The 19101-nt window shown below is 37.8% G+C and overlaps 1 protein-coding gene across 2 annotated transcripts; it reads left to right on the top strand.

Moving 5' to 3' along the window:
- Positions 1 to 16467: 16467 nt before the first annotated feature.
- Positions 16468 to 19042, top strand: HVA22A (HVA22 homolog A). 2 transcript variants are annotated; one of them, XM_016336976.3, is made up of 5 exons: positions 16468 to 17051; positions 17143 to 17169; positions 17254 to 17376; positions 18420 to 18663; positions 18758 to 19042. In XM_016336976.3, the coding sequence occupies exons 1-5, from the start codon at positions 16990 to 16992 to the stop codon at positions 18815 to 18817; spliced, it is 516 nt and encodes a 171-aa protein (XP_016192462.1). In that variant the 5' UTR covers positions 16468 to 16989; the 3' UTR covers positions 18818 to 19042. The 2 variants fall into 2 exon arrangements, with proteins under 2 accessions (XP_016192462.1, XP_020979285.1); XM_021123626.2 differs by having other exon boundaries at positions 16696 to 17051; positions 17122 to 17169.
- Positions 19043 to 19101: the final 59 nt, after the last annotated feature.

Below are 19101 nucleotides of genomic sequence, written 5' to 3'. Positions count from 1 at the left end.
CACAAGCACATGGTTAGGGATAGCTTGGTTTAGCCACTTAGGCTAGGATTTTATTCCTTTGGGCCCTCCTATCCATTAATGCTAAAAGCCTTGGGTCCTTTTACCCTTGCCTTTTGGTTTAAAGGTTTTCTGACTTTTTCAATCTGCCCTCCTTTTCCTGCATTTTTGGGCAGTAATGGATTTTTCTGCTTATTAGTTTTTTTTTTCTTTTTTGCCATTTTTCTTTCTTTTTCGCATGCATATATTATTTTTTTCTTTTGCAACATGCTTTTTTTGCTGCTCTTTCTTGCTTCAAGAATCAATTTTATTGATTTTTCATATTATCAATAATATTTTTCCTTTTTCCTTATTCTTTCAAGAGCCAATCATTCTAAAATTACAACTTCAAATATGCACTGTTTATTCATACATTCAAAAAATAAAAGCAATGCCACCACATCAACATAATTAAACTATTCTTATTTTAAACTTGAAATTCATGTATCGCTCAATTATTTATAATAAAAAGCTTTTTTAAGCAAGGTGAGAGATATATGGAATATTTTACAACTTTAAGACATCAATGCAAATGATCATACAACAAGAACAAGAGAACAGATAAAACATAACAGAAAACAGAAAAATAAAGAAAGAAAAGGAGATAAAAGAGAACGAATCCACCTGAATGATGGTGGCTAGTGCTCCTCCTTGAGGATCCAATGTAGTGCTTAATCTCTTCAATGTTACTTCTTTGTCTTTGTTGAGGTGGCTGCACAGGCTCACGTGCATGCTTTCTAGTTTGCTCCATCCTCTTTTTCCATACTTAGGAGTGGTAGAAGTAAAAAATCAAAGCTTTTGCAACACCAAACTTAAGAGTTTTACTCGTCCTCGAGCAAATATGAATGATGGGGAAGAATAGGGTAGAAGAAGGTGGGGTAGGTGGAGCTTCTATGGGACCTACTGGTCCTAAGAGGCTAGGGAATTTCAAATTCCCTGCTTCTCTACACTGGGATTTGAACGCCCAGGGGATGCTCCCTAGCTGGCATTCAACGCCAGCAATGCTGCCCATTAGGAGCGTTGGACGCCCAGCAGAGATACCTTGGCTTGCGTTCAACTTTAACACACCATCCAGAGTGTTCTGTTTTCACTGCTGTGAAATTTCTGTCTCTGTTCTGACTTCTGCATATGATCATGACCCTAAAAGGAAAACAAAACAAAATAAAAGGAAATAAATAATTAATTAAGGTTGGGTTACCTCCCAACAAGCGCTTATTTAATGTCATTAGCTTGATGGACAACTCCTTTCAAGGAGGGAGATAGTCAAAGAGGAATAAATTCTTACTCCTTACTAGGAGCTTCCTTCCTGCGCTCTCATGGAATAGCATAATACGCTCAAGAGACAGGATCTTGTTCACTGCCTGAGGCAGGGTTGGGCTTGCAGCAATATGCTGGTGTCCCTTTTTGTCTCTTCTCTCTTCCATGGTGAATACTATGATGAGATAAGTGAATACCACCATCTTCCATGGTGAAAATCCTTCAGTAGGGATATTTTTGTTTTTCCAGCCCCTAGGTATCTTCCTTTTGGAGCCTTCCTCCTTGGTGGATAGTGTACATCAGACACCAAACTTATGTTTGGTCTTAGGAGGGATTGAATTGGTTTCATCCAAGGGAGGAGGCTTGGATGCTGAATCCTTTAGGCAAGTGCCTCCCTTGTCAGGGGGTAATGGAAGGTCCAGAACCTTGAACACCATCCAGTCTTTATGCAAGGTAATCCTTGCTTCTTGTGCCTCTTAGATTTCTAGCTTCTCCATTATAGAGAGTAGCATGAGGTTTATACTTGACCCTAGGTCACATAGAGCCTTCTCAAAGGTCATAGTGCCTATGGTGCAAGGGATTAGAAAGTATCCTAGATCTGGAAGCTTTTGAGGTTGCTCCTGCTGAACCAAAGCATTGAGTTCTTTGGAAAGCAATGGAGGTTCTTCCTCCAAAGGCTTTGTACCAAATAGTTTGGCATTCAGCTTCATGAGAGCTCCTAGGTATCGAGCAACTTGCTCTTTCCTAGTGTCTTCATCCTCATCCGAGAATGAGTAGTGATCAGAACTCATACACTGGAGAAGTGCATGCAAAGGAACCTCTATGGTCTTTATGGTTTCCTTTAGTTCTAGGATAGAGGGTTCTTGAGTGGGATTTAGGCACTCAAAGGGTGTGCTGTGACTGGCATTCAACGCCAGCTCTGATAGCTCTTTGGGCGTTGAACGCCCTTGCTGTGCACCCTTACTGGCGTTAAACGCCAGTCCCTCTGTCTTTTTGGGCATTCAACGCCAGCTTCCCTGGGTGTGTGGGCGTTGAACGCCCAGTGAGGGGTTCCTCACTGGCGTTCAGCGCCAGAATGGCTGCATGGTTGGGCATTGAACACCCAGTGAGAGGTTCCTCACTGGCGCTCAGCGCCAGAAAGCCTGTGTGTTTGGGCGTTGAACGCCCAGCCAGTGCTCCCTGGCTGGCGTTCAACGCTAGCTCTACTACCAAGATGGGCGTTGAATGCCCAATGAGGGCTTCTTGACTGGCGTTCAGCACCAGGCTTGTTGCCATTATAGGCGTTGAACGCCCAGTGAGGGCTTCTTTACTGGCATTCAATGCCTTTCCAGTCTCTCCAGACTCAGCCTCTGCCTCAGTGGAAGGTATCAGATTTAAACTTAAGCCAAGATCATACAGTGCTTTGTCAAAAATGATCCTTCCAGTAGTTCATAGGATCTGAAAGCTCCATGGATCTGGAATCTTCCTTGGCTGCTCATGCTGAATTAGGATACTATACTTCTTAGTAAGTATCTCTATTTCATCTCCCCTTAGGTCCTTCTTTTCCAAAAGAATGTATTTTAGACAGGCCATATAGGGGTCTTTTTTCCCAATACCTCTGTAAAAGAGATATTGACTTGCAGCTCCTTAAGGGCTACTGGGAAATGAGCTAACTGCTCATCTGACAGTTCTTTCTGCACACCTAGGAAAGATGGCTCTTAAGGCTCTTTCACCTCTGGAAGGGCGTGCTCTGTGGTAATCACAGGCTCCTCTTGCATACCCAGAGAAGATTCAACTCGAGGTTCCTTCTCCTCTGTAAGGGCGTGCTCAATGGCATTCTCAGGATCCTTCTGGTCCGTGATTTCCTTAAGTCCCTCAGTAGCATGCTCATGAGGTTCGGCTTCTTTGGTGAAGACTACTGTCTCACCTTCTTTCAAGATCTCCTTCTCAGAGAGCATCAGGCTTTCTGTGAGGGCCCTTTGGAGATGTACCTCCTTAAATAACTCAGTAAGAGAAATATTAACCTACTCAGGTGTCCACCGGTCATGGGTGAGAATTTCTCCTTGAGGGTAGTTACCACTCATATTACTAGGAGCATTATAAACCTCAACAAGGGGTGCAGCTACAGGCTCCATATTTAGAACTTCTGTCCTAACTTGAGTCTGAACATCTGTTGCTAACTTAGCTAATCTCTGTAAAGGAGAGAACCTATTCAGGAATTTGTTAACAACCTTATCCTAGTTGTTCACAATTTCCTTGGGTACATCATACCACCAATCTTTTGCTCGATCTCTCAAAGCAAATAGGAATAGTTTTAGCTTGTGGAACTCAGGGTCCACACCAAATTTAGAAACTTGACACAAGATTTAACCAAATAAAATATTTTTGAAAATTTTTAGAAAGAAAGACTCCAAGAGAACAAATTTTTTAACCAAGAACAAAACAAAAAGACTCAAACAAAGAACAAAGATTAAACAAAGAAAATAAAAAATATTTTTGAAAAGCTTTTTGATTTTTTTGAAAATTAAAGAAGAAAATAAAAAGTCTTAATCAAGAACACAAACAAAGACTCTCAAACAGAATGTTAAGGATGCCTGAAAATAAACTGCGTGAAAAAGGTTTTAAAATTTTTGTAATTGAAAAATAGAAAACAAGAACATGCAAGACTCAATACCAAGAACAAAAATTGAACAAAGAAAAGAAAAATATTTTTGAAAAAGTTTTTTTTTTTAATTTTTCGAAAATTAGAGAAGAAGAAAACAAAAATAAAAGACTCAAATAAAATAAAAATTACCTGATCTAGGGAGCAAGACAATCTTTCAGTTTATCCAAACTCAACAATCCCCAACAACTTGTCCAAAAACTTGGTAGCACGAATCCCCACACCTTTGTACTGTTGTACCAGCAAGTGCACTGGGTCGTCCAAGTCCCACAAGGATTATGACTTGAAGCAAGCTATGGTTATCTTGCAGGTCTTAATCAAGCAGATAAGAAGGTTTATGTTTAAATGCAGTTTAATTGTGAATTTTTGAATGGAATAAAGCAAAAAAGGTAGAAAATATTGATAGGAATAGGGTCAAGGATTAGAGTTGCGTTATCTTTCTGAGTTAACTCTGGTACTACTGTCTTCTTTGCTTGTGAATGATCTTCTTCTATGGCAGGCTGTATGTGATCAACGCCATGGGCCGTGATCATTGATTTCCTCTGCTACAGATTGAACGCCATTGGCCGTCGCCATCCAATCTGACGAAGGGTGAAGCGCATAGCAATCCATTCTCTTGGCGATCCTACTCAAAATGCCACAGACAAGGTCGAATCTTCCAGGTCAGAGGATGCTACTTTTTAGGATTATAGCCTATACCATGGAGACCCTAATCTCCCCAGAAATTGGCTGAACTGGTGTCTCGAGAAGTCCCCAACAAAGTCGTGGATTAGCTGTCTGAGAGATGTATAAACATAGTTGTTGGCTCGTGCTTTCCAGTCACGTATTCACACGAACACAAGTAGACGCAGGTGTTTGTCAGGCACGTTCATCTTAATGTGATGAACCAAGCTAATTTGTTATATCATCATATTCATCATGATGAAGATCGAATTATACATCCAAGAGATAAATCAAACACGAATCGAAGAAGAAACAGTAATACTTTTATTAATTCATAGGACTCAGCAGGGCTCCTCCCCTCAACCTAGGAGGTTTATAATCTCATACTGAAGTAAAATGTGTATGATGGTAAAAGTGATGTAAAGTTTTTCGAATAACATGAATAAAATCCCTTAAATACTAAACAATGACTAGTAAGGGTAAAACAGTCTTTTTAGTGCTAAAATCCACTTTTGGGGCCCACTTGGTGAGTGTTTGGGCTGAGCTTTGATGAGATCCACGTGCTATGAGGTCTCTTGGGCATGGAACACCAGCTGAGGGGTTCTCTCTGGGCGTTTAGACATTGGTCTCTGTTCTTTGGGCGCTGGACGCCTGGAAGGGGGCAGGTAGCTGGTGTTGAATGGCAGTTTTGGGCCTTCTAATCCGAAGCAAAGTATGGACTATTATATATTTCTGGAAAGCTCTGGAATTCATCTTTCCATAGCCATTGAGTGTGCTCCATTTGGACTTCTGTAGCTTCAGAAAAGCTCTTCTGAATACAAGGAGGTCAGATCCGGACAGCATCTGCAGTGCTTTCTCTGAATCAGACTTCTGCTCCAACTCCTCAATTTCAGCCAGAAATTATCTGAAATTACACAAAAACACAAAAAATCATAGTAGAATCCAAAAATATAAATTTAACACTAAAACCTATAAAAACTTAATAAAAACTAAATAAAACTTAATAAAAACTATATGAAAATGATGCCAAAAAGCGTATAAAATATCTGCTCATCATTCATCATCTAAGAAGAAGGGATACTCAGTCTCTGACGAGTGAACTTTTACAAACATCTTTTTGAAATTCTTAAAAGAAGATTTATACAGCACGAAGATAGACCGACTGGGATAGCTGCTAAGGTTTACCCAAAGACCCTTTCGCACCCCTTTTGACTGGAATAAAGAAAAAAAGACGTTCAGGAAAGGGGGAGTTTCTAATAACTCCATTAGGCACTCATAGGCTCGAAGAAAAGCCCAAGAGTTTGGATATACGTGTCATAGAGCACAGTATAACTGTGTCAACACTTTACATTCAAAATTCGAAAACGCGAACCTAACATTCAAGTTTGTCAATTCACAACTATACAAGTAAAAGTAAGCCCAATTACTCTTTTTTTCACACACTCTCTCCTCACTGTATAGGGAAGAAACTCCACATCAATTGAAGCACCAACCTTAATCCAGTTAATAGCACTAAGTTCGGAAAGTTTTTTGGCATCTTGGTAAAGAGAAGTGCGACATTTCACGTCCACATGCACCCATACATACAGATCATCCTTCATCTCCACAACTCTATCTCTAGTGATTAGAGAGGGGGAACGAAAGGACAACAGTGAATAAGAAAAAGTACTAACCTCTTAAAGTCATTTTCTCTACTAGGTAAACTTGTTGGGGTAAAAGATAAAGACTGTTCCCAACACACGAATAAAAAAGGTAATAAAAGACCAACAAAGCCACTATCACACGATCATAACCACCCTCAGTTACTAGCCATTCGATCAGCAAAACTTTTCAAATACCATCTAAAATAAATAGTCGGATCTCCCTCGAAAAACTGTGCGGCAATAATTATTACACGTTTAAAATAAAACAAACCCTTGATATTCTCAAGAAAGGGAGCATTAATACCCAGCTTGCCCATGTTGACAAAACGACCTTGTGTTGAGCTTGGAGGCTACCAGGATAAGTTGACAGAGTTCCAAAGTATAACGCCATATGTCGTCAAGACAAAGCTCAACTTGCTTGCAATGAAGCAGCACAACTAGCAAGTCAAGCTTGGGGGCTGTGATCCATGCTTTAGCATCTCGGGCGCTGATGAGCGGATATTTTATACGCTTTTTGGCATCATTTTCATTTAGTTTTCACTATGTTTTGTTTAAGTTTTGTTATATTTTCATAGGTTTTAGTGCAAAATTCATATTTTTGGATTCTACTTTGAGTTTGTGTGTTTTATGGTGATTTCAGAAATTTTCTGACAGAAATTGAGGAGCTTGAACAAAAGTCTGATTTAGAGACAGAGAAAGGTCTGCAGATGCTGTCAGGATCTGACCTCCGTGCACTCGAAGGAGCTTTTCTGGAGCTACAGAGGTCCAAATGGCGCGCTCTCAATGGCTATTGAAAGCTAACAACTAGAGCTTTCCAGAAATATATAATAGTTTATACTTTGCTTTGGAAATGAAGGCCCAAAACTGGCGTTTAACGCCAGCCACCAGCCCCATTCCTAGCGTCTAGCGCCCACAGTGGAGCAGCTGGCGTCCAACGCTCAAAAGGGAGTCCCAAGCCAGCGTTCAACGCCCCTAAGGGGTACTAGCTCGTGGATTTCACTCAAGCTCAGCCCAAACACTCACCAAGTGGGTCCCAGAAGTGGATTTTCACACTATCAACTTAGTTTATCTTATTTCTGTAATTCTTAGTTAGCAGATTAGTATATATAGGAGGAGATCACCCTAACTTTGGATCTTCTTCCTCCCCCATTATTTTCGAACACTATTATGTATATTATGAGTCACTAACCTCCTAAGGTTAAGGTTAGGAGCTCTGCTGAGTTTCATGGATTAATAATATTACCGTTCAAGTTTAATATGTCTGATTCTATTCTCTTATGCATTCTCGTTCTTCATCTCATGAATTGAGGGTGACCCGTGACAATCATCCTTATTCTACATGGGTTCTGTGTGAGTCGTGGCCCAGATAGCATTGAACCAAAGCTGGAGATTGCATTGCGAATTCCAATAGAGTACCTGGGAAACTTTGGATACGTACCATATAATCCCGTTGACCGTGGGTAAGTGAGGTCTCTGTGGCGTTAAGGCTAGAGTCAAAAAAGCAGCACTTTTTGATTTGGAAGATCTACCTTGTCTGTGACACCTTGAGTAGGATTATGAAGGGGAGTGGATTGCTTAGAGCTTCATCTTCTGCTACAGTGAAAAACCTAGAGGTGGGTTGATGAGAGGACATGAGTTAATCACTTACGGCTGCCATTGAAGGAATCAGAAGGTTATTGAAGTAGAAAGTAAGAAAAGTTAATCCGGAAAGACAAAGCATCTCCGAAGCCTCAACCGTTCTCATACCATCGAATTCTTATCTATATACTAACGTTCTATTTATCTGTTTTATATATTTTTCGTGACAAACTATAATTTCTATCCACTTAACTAAGATCTGCAAGGTATCCACTACTTGCTCAAACCAAAAATCTCCGTGGGATCGACCCTCACTCACCTGAGGTTTTACTTGGATGACCCGGTATACTTGCTGGTCTATCTGTGTGAATTCTGCGGAGCCAGTTTCGTGCACCAAGTTTTTGGCGTTGTTGCCGGGGATTGTTTAGATTTGACAAACTACCGGATTATCTTGTTGCTTAGATTAGGTATTCTTTATGGTTTACTTGCTCTTTTGTTTGTGTCTTTTGTTTTCTTTTTAAAAAATTTTTCAAAACCTTTTCTTTTCTTTATTAATCTTTACCTTTTGGTTGAATCTTGTGTCAATCTTTAAGTTTGGTGTCTTTTTGAGTCTCTTTTTTTCTTTTCTAACCTTTCGAAATTTAGAGTCTTTGATTTCAAAATTCTTAAGTTTGGTTTCTTATTGGTGTTTCTTGGTTTTTCTTTCCTTTAGTTTTTCAAAAACTATTCTTGGGGTTCTTCCTTGTATTCGAAATTGTTCTTACTATTTTTCCTATTTGATTTAAAAAATTCTAAGTTTGGTGTCTTTTAGTGTTTTTCTTTTAAAATTTTTGAAATTAGTGTCCTTGATCTTCAAAAGTTTTAAGTTTGGTGTCTCTTTGTGTTTTTCTTTTCTTAAATTTTTGAAATGTGTTCTTGAGTGTTCTTCATTGTGTTCTAATTGTTCTTGGTATTTTTCTTTGTTTGATCTTAAAATTTTTTAAGTTTGGTGTCTTTTTGTGTTTGTCATCCAAAAATTTCGAAAATTTTGTCCCTAGATTTCAAAAAATTTTAAATTTGGTGTCTTTTAGTTTTTGTCTTTTTATTTTTCAAATTTCAAAAATTCAAAATTCAAATTTTAAACTTTGTTGTTATCTTTTCAAATCTTTATCTTATCTTTTTCCTTAAATTTAAATTTTTATCTTATCTTGTTTTAAATTCAAATTTTAAAATTCAAATTTCAAATTCTTATCTTAATTCAATTTCAATTTTCAAGTTTCAAGATGTCAAAATTCAGATTTCAAATTTCAAAATCAAATCTTTTTCAAAATTCAAATTTCAAATCTTATCCTTTTCAAAATCTTTAAATTTTAAATCTTATCTTTCTTAATATTTTTAAATCTTTACCTTATCTTTCTTTTTGAATTTAAAACTTTTAAATTTCAAATCTTTACTTTCTTTCAACTTTTAAAATTCAAAACTTTCTCCTTTTAATTTCAAAATCAAATCTTTTATTTTGTTCTTAAATCTTCTTAATTAGTTAGTTACTTGTTTTATCTTTTATTCTCCTTTCTCTTTCCTTTTTTTCAAAACTTCATAACTACTTTCTCTTTCTTTTTTTTTTTCCGAAAATCCCCTCTTTGATTTTAAATCTTGTTAGTTAATTGATTGTCATATCTTTTCTTAATCTTTTCTTTTCTTATTTTTTTGAAATCTCTTAATTAATTTTTTTATTTTCAAATTATTTTTCTATTTTTATTTTATTTATTTATTTATTTATTTTTTGAAAAAAATATTTAATTCTTGTCTCTTTTTTTCTTTTTGGTATCACACAGGGAGCTCTCGATGCTCTGACATAGAGACTCCCCACTTTTCTTTGTCTCTTGTCTGTGTATGCAGGAACAGGAAGAGTGCACTATAAATCTAGAGAAAAAAGGCACAACCAAGAAGAACCTTGGGGTCTTATACAGCGTCCACTCCTGACTTCTATGGAAGCAGTATTAGTATACCTCCTATTAGAGTAGCTCACTTTGAGCTAAACCCACAACTAATCACATTAGTGCAGCAAAACTGCCAGTTTCAGGGACTTCCTCAAGAGGAGCCCAAAGAATTCCTTGCATATTTCCTGCAATATGCTGACACAGTGTATACTGAGGGAGTAGACCAAGGATGTCTATAGGTTGTTGCTTTTTCCATTTGCTGTGAAAGGCCAAGCAAAGAGGTGGTTGGATAATCAACCTAAATCAAGCTTGAAAACATGGAGTCAGCTGGTGGATAAGTTCTTGAATCAATACTTTCCACCAAAGAAGCTAACCCAGTTAAGACTAGCATTCAAGGCTTCAAACAAGAAGATAATGAATCCCTTTATGATGCTTGGGGGAGGTACAGAATGATACTACGGAAATACCCTACTGAAATATTTTCAGAATGGATAAAGTTAGACATCTTCTATTACAGACTCACAAATATGGCTAAGATGTCCTTAGACCATTCTGTTGGTGGTTCAATCCACATAAAAAAGACAATTGAGGAAGCTCACGAGCTCATTGAGACAGTTGCCAGCAATCAGCATCTGTACTCATCTAATGAGACTCCAATGAAAGGAGAGATTATGAGAGTGTCCATTGAGTCAGACCCTCCTGAGCAAAGTGAGTCATTAACCTAGCAACTACACTCCCTTGCACAACAAATATTGAAATTTCAAGAGATGCTGCAAGAAGCCCGAGCCTCTAACAGAACTATAGAGGCACAGTTGAGTCAAACTAGATAGCACTTATCTGAACAGATAAGAGAAGAGTTTCTGGCCCTCATTAGTAGCAAGGAGGCTGAGCCTAAAATGGTACCCACTGTTGAGGAACTAAATGAAGAAGAAGCTCAAGAAGAGGTTGGAAGCACATTATTGCACGCCCCTCTTATGGGAAGAAAGCCTGAAGTACCACACCTTCAGATGCCCTAAAAGGAGACCAAGGACAGGCACTGCTCACAATGCTTGGAAGACTCTAAAAAGATGCAAACCAATATTCCTTTTGCTGAGGTTTTGGAGCAATGGTCTCTCTCTACTGGAAGAAACCTCTCTGATGCTGAGAGGGGTGAATTCGTGCTAAGGTTACAGAAGGATTACATGATTATCAAGGTCTTTAAACCTCCACTACCCCTTGACAAAAGAGGTACTTCCATGCAGAGCACAATACTGAAGCCTCCTCCCTTGGTGAAAACTCATATAGTTTTCTCAGACATCAAACTTAAGTTTGGTGTTGGACAGTCACCACTCACCAAGGAGGAAGGTCCCAAGAGACAGATGCATAGGGAATGGAGAAACAATATAACTCCTACCCTAACAAGCAAGGAGAATCAAGCTCATCACACTAAAAGAAAGCTTGTTAGGAGGAATTCAAATTTGAGGGCACTAATCCCCTCTTCTTCTCCCATGGAGCCATTTCTGTTAACCAACTGGAAGAAGAGGAAGAAAGTCAACAATCAAGTGTCAAGCTAGTGACGGTAAAGAAGCGGTTGTTGGGAGGCAACCTAACCATGAGTAGAATATTTCTGTTCTTATTTCTTTTGTTTATTTTCATTTGAGTTTTTTTATTTTTAGAATTTTTCCTTGCTTTTTAATGTTTATGATCTTGTGCAATAGTCAGAACAGAGACAGAAACGTTCAGAGATGGAAACAGAACAACCTGGAGCAAGTACCTTGCTGGCATTGAACGCTAGCTAGGGAGTCCCTAGTGGGCGTTCAACGCCCAAGAAGAGGCTGAGACCTGGCGTTGAATGCCAGGGAGGAGCACCCCAAGGGGCGTTTAACGCCCCAAATGGAGCATAGAGCAGGCGTTGAACGCCATCCAGGAGCAAGAGCTGGGCATTCAATGCCCACAAGGGGGCAGGAAATCCGAATTCCTTAGCCTCTCAGGACCGGTGGGTCCCACAGAATCTTCACTACCCCACCTATCATATTTACTTGAGGACGAGTGATGCACCACTATTTTGTGGTATATTTTGTGCTCAATTGAGTAGTTTTTATCAATTCTTTGCACACTTATTCATACTATTTGCATGATTTTACAATTCCTTCCCAATTTTGTTCTATGATTGAAAACTTGCTTTCTGAGCCTTTAAATTGTATATTTTTAACTCCCCTTTATACCATTCGATGCCGTGATCTTTGTGTTAAGTGTTTTTAGGCTTTATAGGGCAGGAATGGCTTAGAGGATGGAAAGGAAACTTGCAAAAATGGAAGGAACACAAGAAATAAAGGAGACAACCAGCAAGGATCGACGCGTGCGCGTACCTGACGCGTACACGTGAATTGAAGATTTTACGACGACGCGTACGCGTGACATGCGCTACCTGCAGAAATCGCAGAAAACACTGGAGGCAATTTTGGGCTGAGTTTGGACCCAGTATTCGGCCCAGAAACGCAGACTAAAGCCAGGGGACAAGCAGAGGCTCAAGAGATCATTCATTCATTCATTGATTCACATAATTTTAGGTTTTAGATGTAGTTTCTAGAGAGAGAGACTCTCTCTTCTCTCTAGGTTTTAGGATTTCTCTTAGTTTTAGGTTTATTTCTTCTTAATTCCAGGTTCAATGTTCCTTTAATTTAGTTTCTCTTCTACTTTTATTTATTCTAGCATTCTAGTTTATTTATTTTCCCAATTTGGTTTATGAACTCCATGTTAGATTTGATTTCTTTATTTAATACAATTTGAGGTATTTCATATTTATTATTTCAACTTAGCTTTTTACATTCTTAGCTTGAATTGAGTAATTGGAGACTCTTGAGTTATCAAACTCCTTTGTTGATTTATAATTGAAAGTTGCTGGTTGATTTGGATCCCTCTAAAGCTAGTCTTTTCTTAGGAGTTGACTAGGACTTGAGGAATCAAATTGATTAGTCCACTTGACTTTCCTTTATTTAGTAAGGGTTAACTAAGTGGGAGCAATGAACAATTCTCATCACAATTGATAAGGATAACTAGGATAGGACGTTAACTTCTCATACCTTGCCAAGAGTTTTCTTAATTATTAACTTACTTTCTTGCAATTTATTTTTCTTGTTCCTTATTCAAAAATCCCAAAAAGATAATCCTCCATAACCAATAATAAATCATACCTCCCTGCAATTCCTTGAGAGACGACCCGAGGTTTAAATACTTCGGTTATCAATTTTATTAGGGGGTTGTTACTTGTGACAACCAAATTTTTGTATGAAAGGATTTTAGTTGGTTTAGAGACTATACTTGCAACGGGAATTTATTTGTGAAATTTTAAACCGTCAAAAATCTGTTTGTCAACGAGCAAACCTCTTAAATTTGGTGTTGCAAAAGCTTTGCTTTTTGACTTCTACCACTCCTAAGTATGGCACCAAAGGCTGGTGAAACCTCAAGGAAGGGGAAGGGAAAGGCACTTGCCTCCGCTTCCCTCACCGCATATGTCACTTATGCAATTCAGCTGGAATTGTCATAAAAGGAGACATCCCCATTGAGGAGGACAAGTGCATCACTAAAAGAAGGATGGAGCAAACTAGAGAGCATGTGGAGTAGCCTCAACAAGAAATCCTTGAGATGCCTCAAGGGATATATTTTCCTCCCCAAGGCTATTAGGACCAATTGCATACTTCTCTTAGAGAATTAAGCTCTAGCATGGATTAGTTGATGAGGATGGGACATCAAGAGCATTCCACCATCCTCTATGAAATAAGAGAAGATCAAAGATCCATGAGGGAAGAACAACAGAGGCAGGGGCGTGACATAGAAGAAATAAAGCACTCCATTGGAGCTTCCAGAAAGAGTAATAGCCGCCATCACTAAGGTGGATTCGTTTCCTTACTCTTCTGTTCCCTATGTTAATTTTTCTGTTTTCCATGTATGTTGTTTTATTGTTTGTTTCTAATGCATGATCATCTTTATTTCTTTAAGTTATGAAATATCCCATGCATCTCTCACCTTACTTAAAAGAAAATTTTTTAATTGAAAAAAAAGTGAGATACATGAATTTCGAGTTATATATTAAGAATAGTTCAATTATTTGATGTGGTGGTATTACTTTTGTTTTCTGAATGCATGAATGAACAGTGCATATTTGATGTTCGAGTTAAGAATATTGGCTCTTGAAAGAATGATGATAAAAGTGAAGTATTATTGGTAATTTGAAAAAAATCCTAAAATTGATTCTTGAAGCAAGAAAAAGCAATAAAAGAAAAAAAATTATTATATGTATCTGCGAAAAAAAAAAAGAAAAAAAAAGCAAGCAGAAAAAGAAAAAGCCAATAGCTCTTTAAACCAAAAGGCAAGAGCAAGGATCCAAGGCTTTGAGCATCAATAGTTAAGAGGGCCTAAAAGAGATAAAAACTTAGCCTAAAAAGTTCAAATGAGCTGCTTCCCTAACTATATGCTTGTGGTGTGAAGGGGTCAAGTGAAAAGCTTGAGACTGAGCAGTTAAAACCGTAATCCAAAGCAAAAAGAGTGTGCTTAAAAACTCTGGACACCACTAGCCAGGGATTCTAGCAAAGCTGAATCACAATCCTAAGGGGTTCACCCAGTTAAGTGTCTATGGCATTTATGTATCTAGTAGTAATACTGGAAGACAAAGTACTTAGGGTCACTGCCAAGACTCTAAAGAAGCTGTGTTCAAGAATAAAAAAGAACTGAATTAGGAGAGTCAATAATATCATCTGGATTCTAAATTCTTAAAGATGCCAATTATTTTGAGCTTCAATGGAAAGTGAGATACCAAAACTATTCAGAAGCAAAAAGCTACTAGTCCCGCTCATCTAATTGAAACTGAGCTTCATTAGGAACTCTGAGATTTATTGTATCCTTCTCTTCTTTTTATCCTACTTTGTTTTTAGTTGTTTGGGGACAAGCAAAAATTTAAATTTGGTGTTCTGATGAGCGGATATTTTATACGCTTTTTGGTATCATTTTTATATAGTTTTCACTATGTTTTGTTTAAGATTTATTATATTTTCATAGATTTTAGTGCAAAATTCATATTTTTGGATTCTACTTTGAGTTTGTGTATTTTATGGTGATTTCAGGTATTTTCTAGCTAAAATTGAGGAGCTTGAGTAAAAGCCTGATTTAGAGACAGAGAAATGGCTACAGATGTTGTTAGGATCTGACCTTCGTGCACTCGAAGGAGCTTTTCTAGAGCTACAAAGGTCCAAATGGTGCACTCTCAACGGCTATGGAAATCTAACATCCAGGGCTTTCCAGAAATATGTAATAGTTCATATATTGCTTTGGAACTGAAGGTCCAAAACTGGCGTTCAACGCCAGCCACCAGCCCCATTCCTGGCATCCAGCGCCCACAGGGGAGCAGCTGGCATCCAACGCCCAAAAGGGAGTCCCAAGCCAGCGTTCAACGACCCTAAGTGGTACTAGCTCGTGGATTTCACTCAAGCTCAGCCCAAACACTCACCAAGTGGACTCTAGAAGTGGATTTTCGCACTATCAACTTAGTTTATCTTATTTCTGTAAATTCTTAGTTAGTAGATTAGTATATATAGGAGGAGATCACCCTAACTTTGAATCTTCTTCGTCGCCCATTATTTTCGAACACTATTATGTACAGTATGAGTCACTAACCTCCTAAGGTTAAGGTTAGGAGCTCTGCTGAGTTTTGTGGATTAATAATATTACCGTTCTAGTTCAATATGTCTGATTCTATTCTCTTATGTATTCTCGTTCTTTATCTCATGAATTGAGGGTGGCCCGTGACAATCATCCTTGTTCTACGTGGGTTCCATGCGAGTCCTGACCCGGATAACATTGAACCAAAGCTAGAGATTGCATAGCGGATTCCAATAGAGTACCTGGGTAACTTTGGATACGTGATATATAATCCCGTTGACCGTGGGTAAGTGAGGTCTCTGTGGCGTTAAGGCTAGAGTCAGAGAAGTAGCACTTTCTGATCCAGAAGATCTGCCTTATCTGTGGCACCTTGAGTAGAATTGTGAAGGGGAGTGGATTGCTTAGAGCTTCATCTTCTGCTACAGTGAGAAACCTAGAGGTGGGTTGATGAGAGGACATGAGTCATCTCAACGTGGTGGATTGCTACAGTGGAGGAGGTTATCTTGATGAGAGGACATGAGTTAATCACTTACGGCTGCCATTGAAGGAATCAGAAGGTTATTGAAGTAAACAGTAAGAAAAGTTAATCCAGAAAGCCAAAGCATCTCCGAAACCTCAACCGTTCTCATACCGTTGAATTCTTATCTATCTAGTAACGTTTTATTTATCTGTTTTATATGTTTTTCGTGACAAACTATAATTTCTATCCACCTAACTAAGATCTGCAAGGTATCCACAGCTTGCTCAAACCAACAATCTCTGTGGGATCAATCCTCACTCACCTGAAATATTACTTGGACGACCCAGTATACTTGACGATCTATCTGTGCAAATTCTGCGGAACCAATTTCGTGCACCAGACACACATTACTATACCTTAGAACCAAATTTTAAACATTTAAACTTTATCTTATCAAATTATCGTTTAGCACCTCTATAATACCTGGACAAATTTCAAATGAAGCAGATATATGTCGATTACTACTAATTAACAACAATAAATAGAAGAGAGCCAGGACTATAACGGAGTAGAACATCCTTCACTATAGTCCATAATTTTTTTAAAGTATTTTTCCTAAAATTAATTTGAGTGTCAGAGTAGTTCCAAGCAAGAACAGAAACATTTTCAAAATATTCTAAAACAACGGCTAAGATATTAATGAAGGCTAGAAAAGGGAAAAAGAAAAGGGGGGGGGGGGGGATCCTTGAAAAGAGTAGAGAAGAATCGAGAAGCATTAGATGGGAATGGAATAACGGAATAACGTCGGCAGCGGTAATTTGGTAATTATAGGGAAAAAGGAGGGTTCCTTGGAATTGGCGAATGTTTGTTTATTTTTGGGGCGCCACCAAAACCCACCCAGACCGGACTACTACCTTGCCACGACAGCACCACCTGCACCACCCTTCCTTTCTTTAATCCCCAAATTACAACCACCGCTTTTCCCTCACACATGTCTTCTTCTCTTCTCTAACACAGTAACGCCACAACCCTCTCTCTCTCTCTCTCTCTCTCTGCATTGAGCAACTCATCTCACTAATAGAAGCAGCCCTAACTTAGTTTCTCACACACAAATTCTGAGTTCAGACACTGAAAACAGTACTCATAGATCGATCAAAGATGGGATCTGGAGCTGGAAACTTCATCAAAGTCATTCTCAAGAACTTTGATGTTCTTGCTGGGTAGTCTCATTTCCCTCGTTTTCAACTGCTTCAATTATTAATAAATCACTATCTCTTTCTATTTTCTCAGCTGCTACTTTTTCTGTTGCAGGCCGGTGATTAGTCTTGTTTATCCTCTGTAAGTACAATCTTATTTTATTGCCGTGAATCGTGGTTGTTTTTGTGGCGGTTTTCTTTTTACTCTTTTTCTTGAATGGGACAGGTATGCTTCAGTTAGGGCAATTGAGAGCAAGTCACCTGTGGATGATCAGCAGTGGCTCACTTACTGGGTTCTCTATTCCATGATCACTCTCTTTGAACTCACCTTCGCCAAACTTCTTGAATGGTTCGTCAATTTCTTCTTTTTCATTTTCCTAACATATTGTTTCTTATTCCAATTCTAGTCATGTCTGTGGATTCATCAATTAGACGATTACTACTCTGTCTGCAAGTTCAATTTTGCTTAGGGTTCTTTGATTCTTAGAGATTTATAATCACTGGCTTATGCTTTCAAGTTTCAACCATGATTGTTAGTATTATAGAATGCAGTCCTACATAAACAATGTTAAACATCTAGACTAAAATTATTGTGCAAGGGGTATAATAGAAGCCATTGTATTATAACAAGGCCTCCATTCAAGTTATAATTTAGCATCATGCAAAGCTTTGTATGATTTCCGTTGTGATTAACTTTTTTCTGCCAACATCAACCAACTTTTTTAAAATTATTTTATGAGTAAACTATAATTTTTGTAATTGAAGTTTGTCAAAAATTTCAAAAAAGACCCCTAAATTTTCTTTTTGCTTTAATTTTGTCCTTAAAGTGTTCATTTTGCATCAAATATATTTCTGACAACTAAATTTTCAAAATGTTTAGGACCAATCAAGCAATAATGCATACAATTATGTTTGATTTACTTGTGTTGAAAATTGTTCTTGTAAAATTGTTGCTTAATTAGTTCTAAATTTTTTTAAAAATTAGCCATTAGAAACATATTTGATGCAAATAGAAAATTTCTTGGACAAAATCGAAACAAAATAAAATTTGGAAGTGTTTTTGAAACTTTTAACAAACTTTAAGGATAAAAAATATTTTATTTATCTTAAATTCTAGACCTTAAATTGTAAATATTAAATCCTAAATTCTCAAAAAAAAAAAAAGTAGAATTTCAGAATTCAAAAAGAAAAGTTGGCTAATTAATGTTAGCTAACTAAAAGTTGCTTCTCTATATTTTTTTCATTTTTTTTAACATAGTCATCATCAAACTCCAAATCATCTTACCCCCATCCATCATTCGTGGGTGAGTGGTGGTATGGGAACTTAGAGTAATGATGATGATTATGTCTGAAAAACATTTATGAAGTGTTTACAACTTGTACATATTTCAGGATTCCTATATGGCCCTACGCTAAGCTGATTATAACCTGCTGGTTGGTCCTTCCATACTTTAGTGGTGCTGCTTATGTTTACGAGCATTATGTGAGACCTTTCTTTGTTAATCCTCAGACAGTTAACATCTGGTATGTTCCAAGTAAAAAGGACAAATTGGGTAAGAAAGAGGACATTCTAACTGCTGCCGAGAAGTACATCCAAGAGAATGGAACACAAGAATTTGAGAATCTCATCCATAGGGTATTTCAATCTGTCTAAAAACTTTGTTGTTGTCGGATTATCGATCCTCATGTATACAACGATCTTTTGCGCTAATGTTGCCATCACTTTGCAGGCTGATAAATCAAGAAGCGATGGTGGTTATTACTCAATGTACCACGATGAGACCTATTGAATGCAATCTTTTTAAGCTTGTCTTTTGGAGATACGGGATGAATATACATGTCAGCATGTGACTATAACTTAAGTTTTTCATATTCTCCTTTCTGTGAATTGTTCTGTTATGGTGTAATTATTTCATGCGTACTAATCTTATGCGTTCTGTAATGGCTATGCTATGACACATGGTATATATTATATAGAGATAACGGAGTCGGCAGAGGAGATGCTTGTTGATTCAGTTTTTCCCTTTTATTTCTTTACCATGAAAGATTTGGACGCCAGCAAAATTGACCATAA

The sequence above is a fragment of the Arachis ipaensis genome, chromosome B1 (genome assembly GCF_059453495.1).
Source record: "Arachis ipaensis isolate K30076 ecotype BB chromosome B1, ASM5945349v1, whole genome shotgun sequence".
NCBI lineage: Eukaryota > Viridiplantae > Streptophyta > Magnoliopsida > Fabales > Fabaceae > Arachis > Arachis ipaensis.
This window is presented reverse-complemented; position numbering and strand designations above follow the sequence as displayed.

Bases quoted from the DNA above. Each gene is read 5' to 3' on its own strand.
- HVA22A (XM_021123626.2), top strand. From the start codon at position 16,990: ATGGGATCTGGAGCTGGAAACTTCATCAAAGTCATTCTCAAGAACTTT. The intron at 17,052-17,121 runs GTAGTCTCATTT...CTATTTTCTCAG, and splicing joins AACTTTGATGTTCTTGCTGG to CTGCTACTTTTTCTGTTGCA. The intron at 18,664-18,757 runs GTATTTCAATCT...ATCACTTTGCAG, and splicing joins TTGAGAATCTCATCCATAGG to GCTGATAAATCAAGAAGCGA.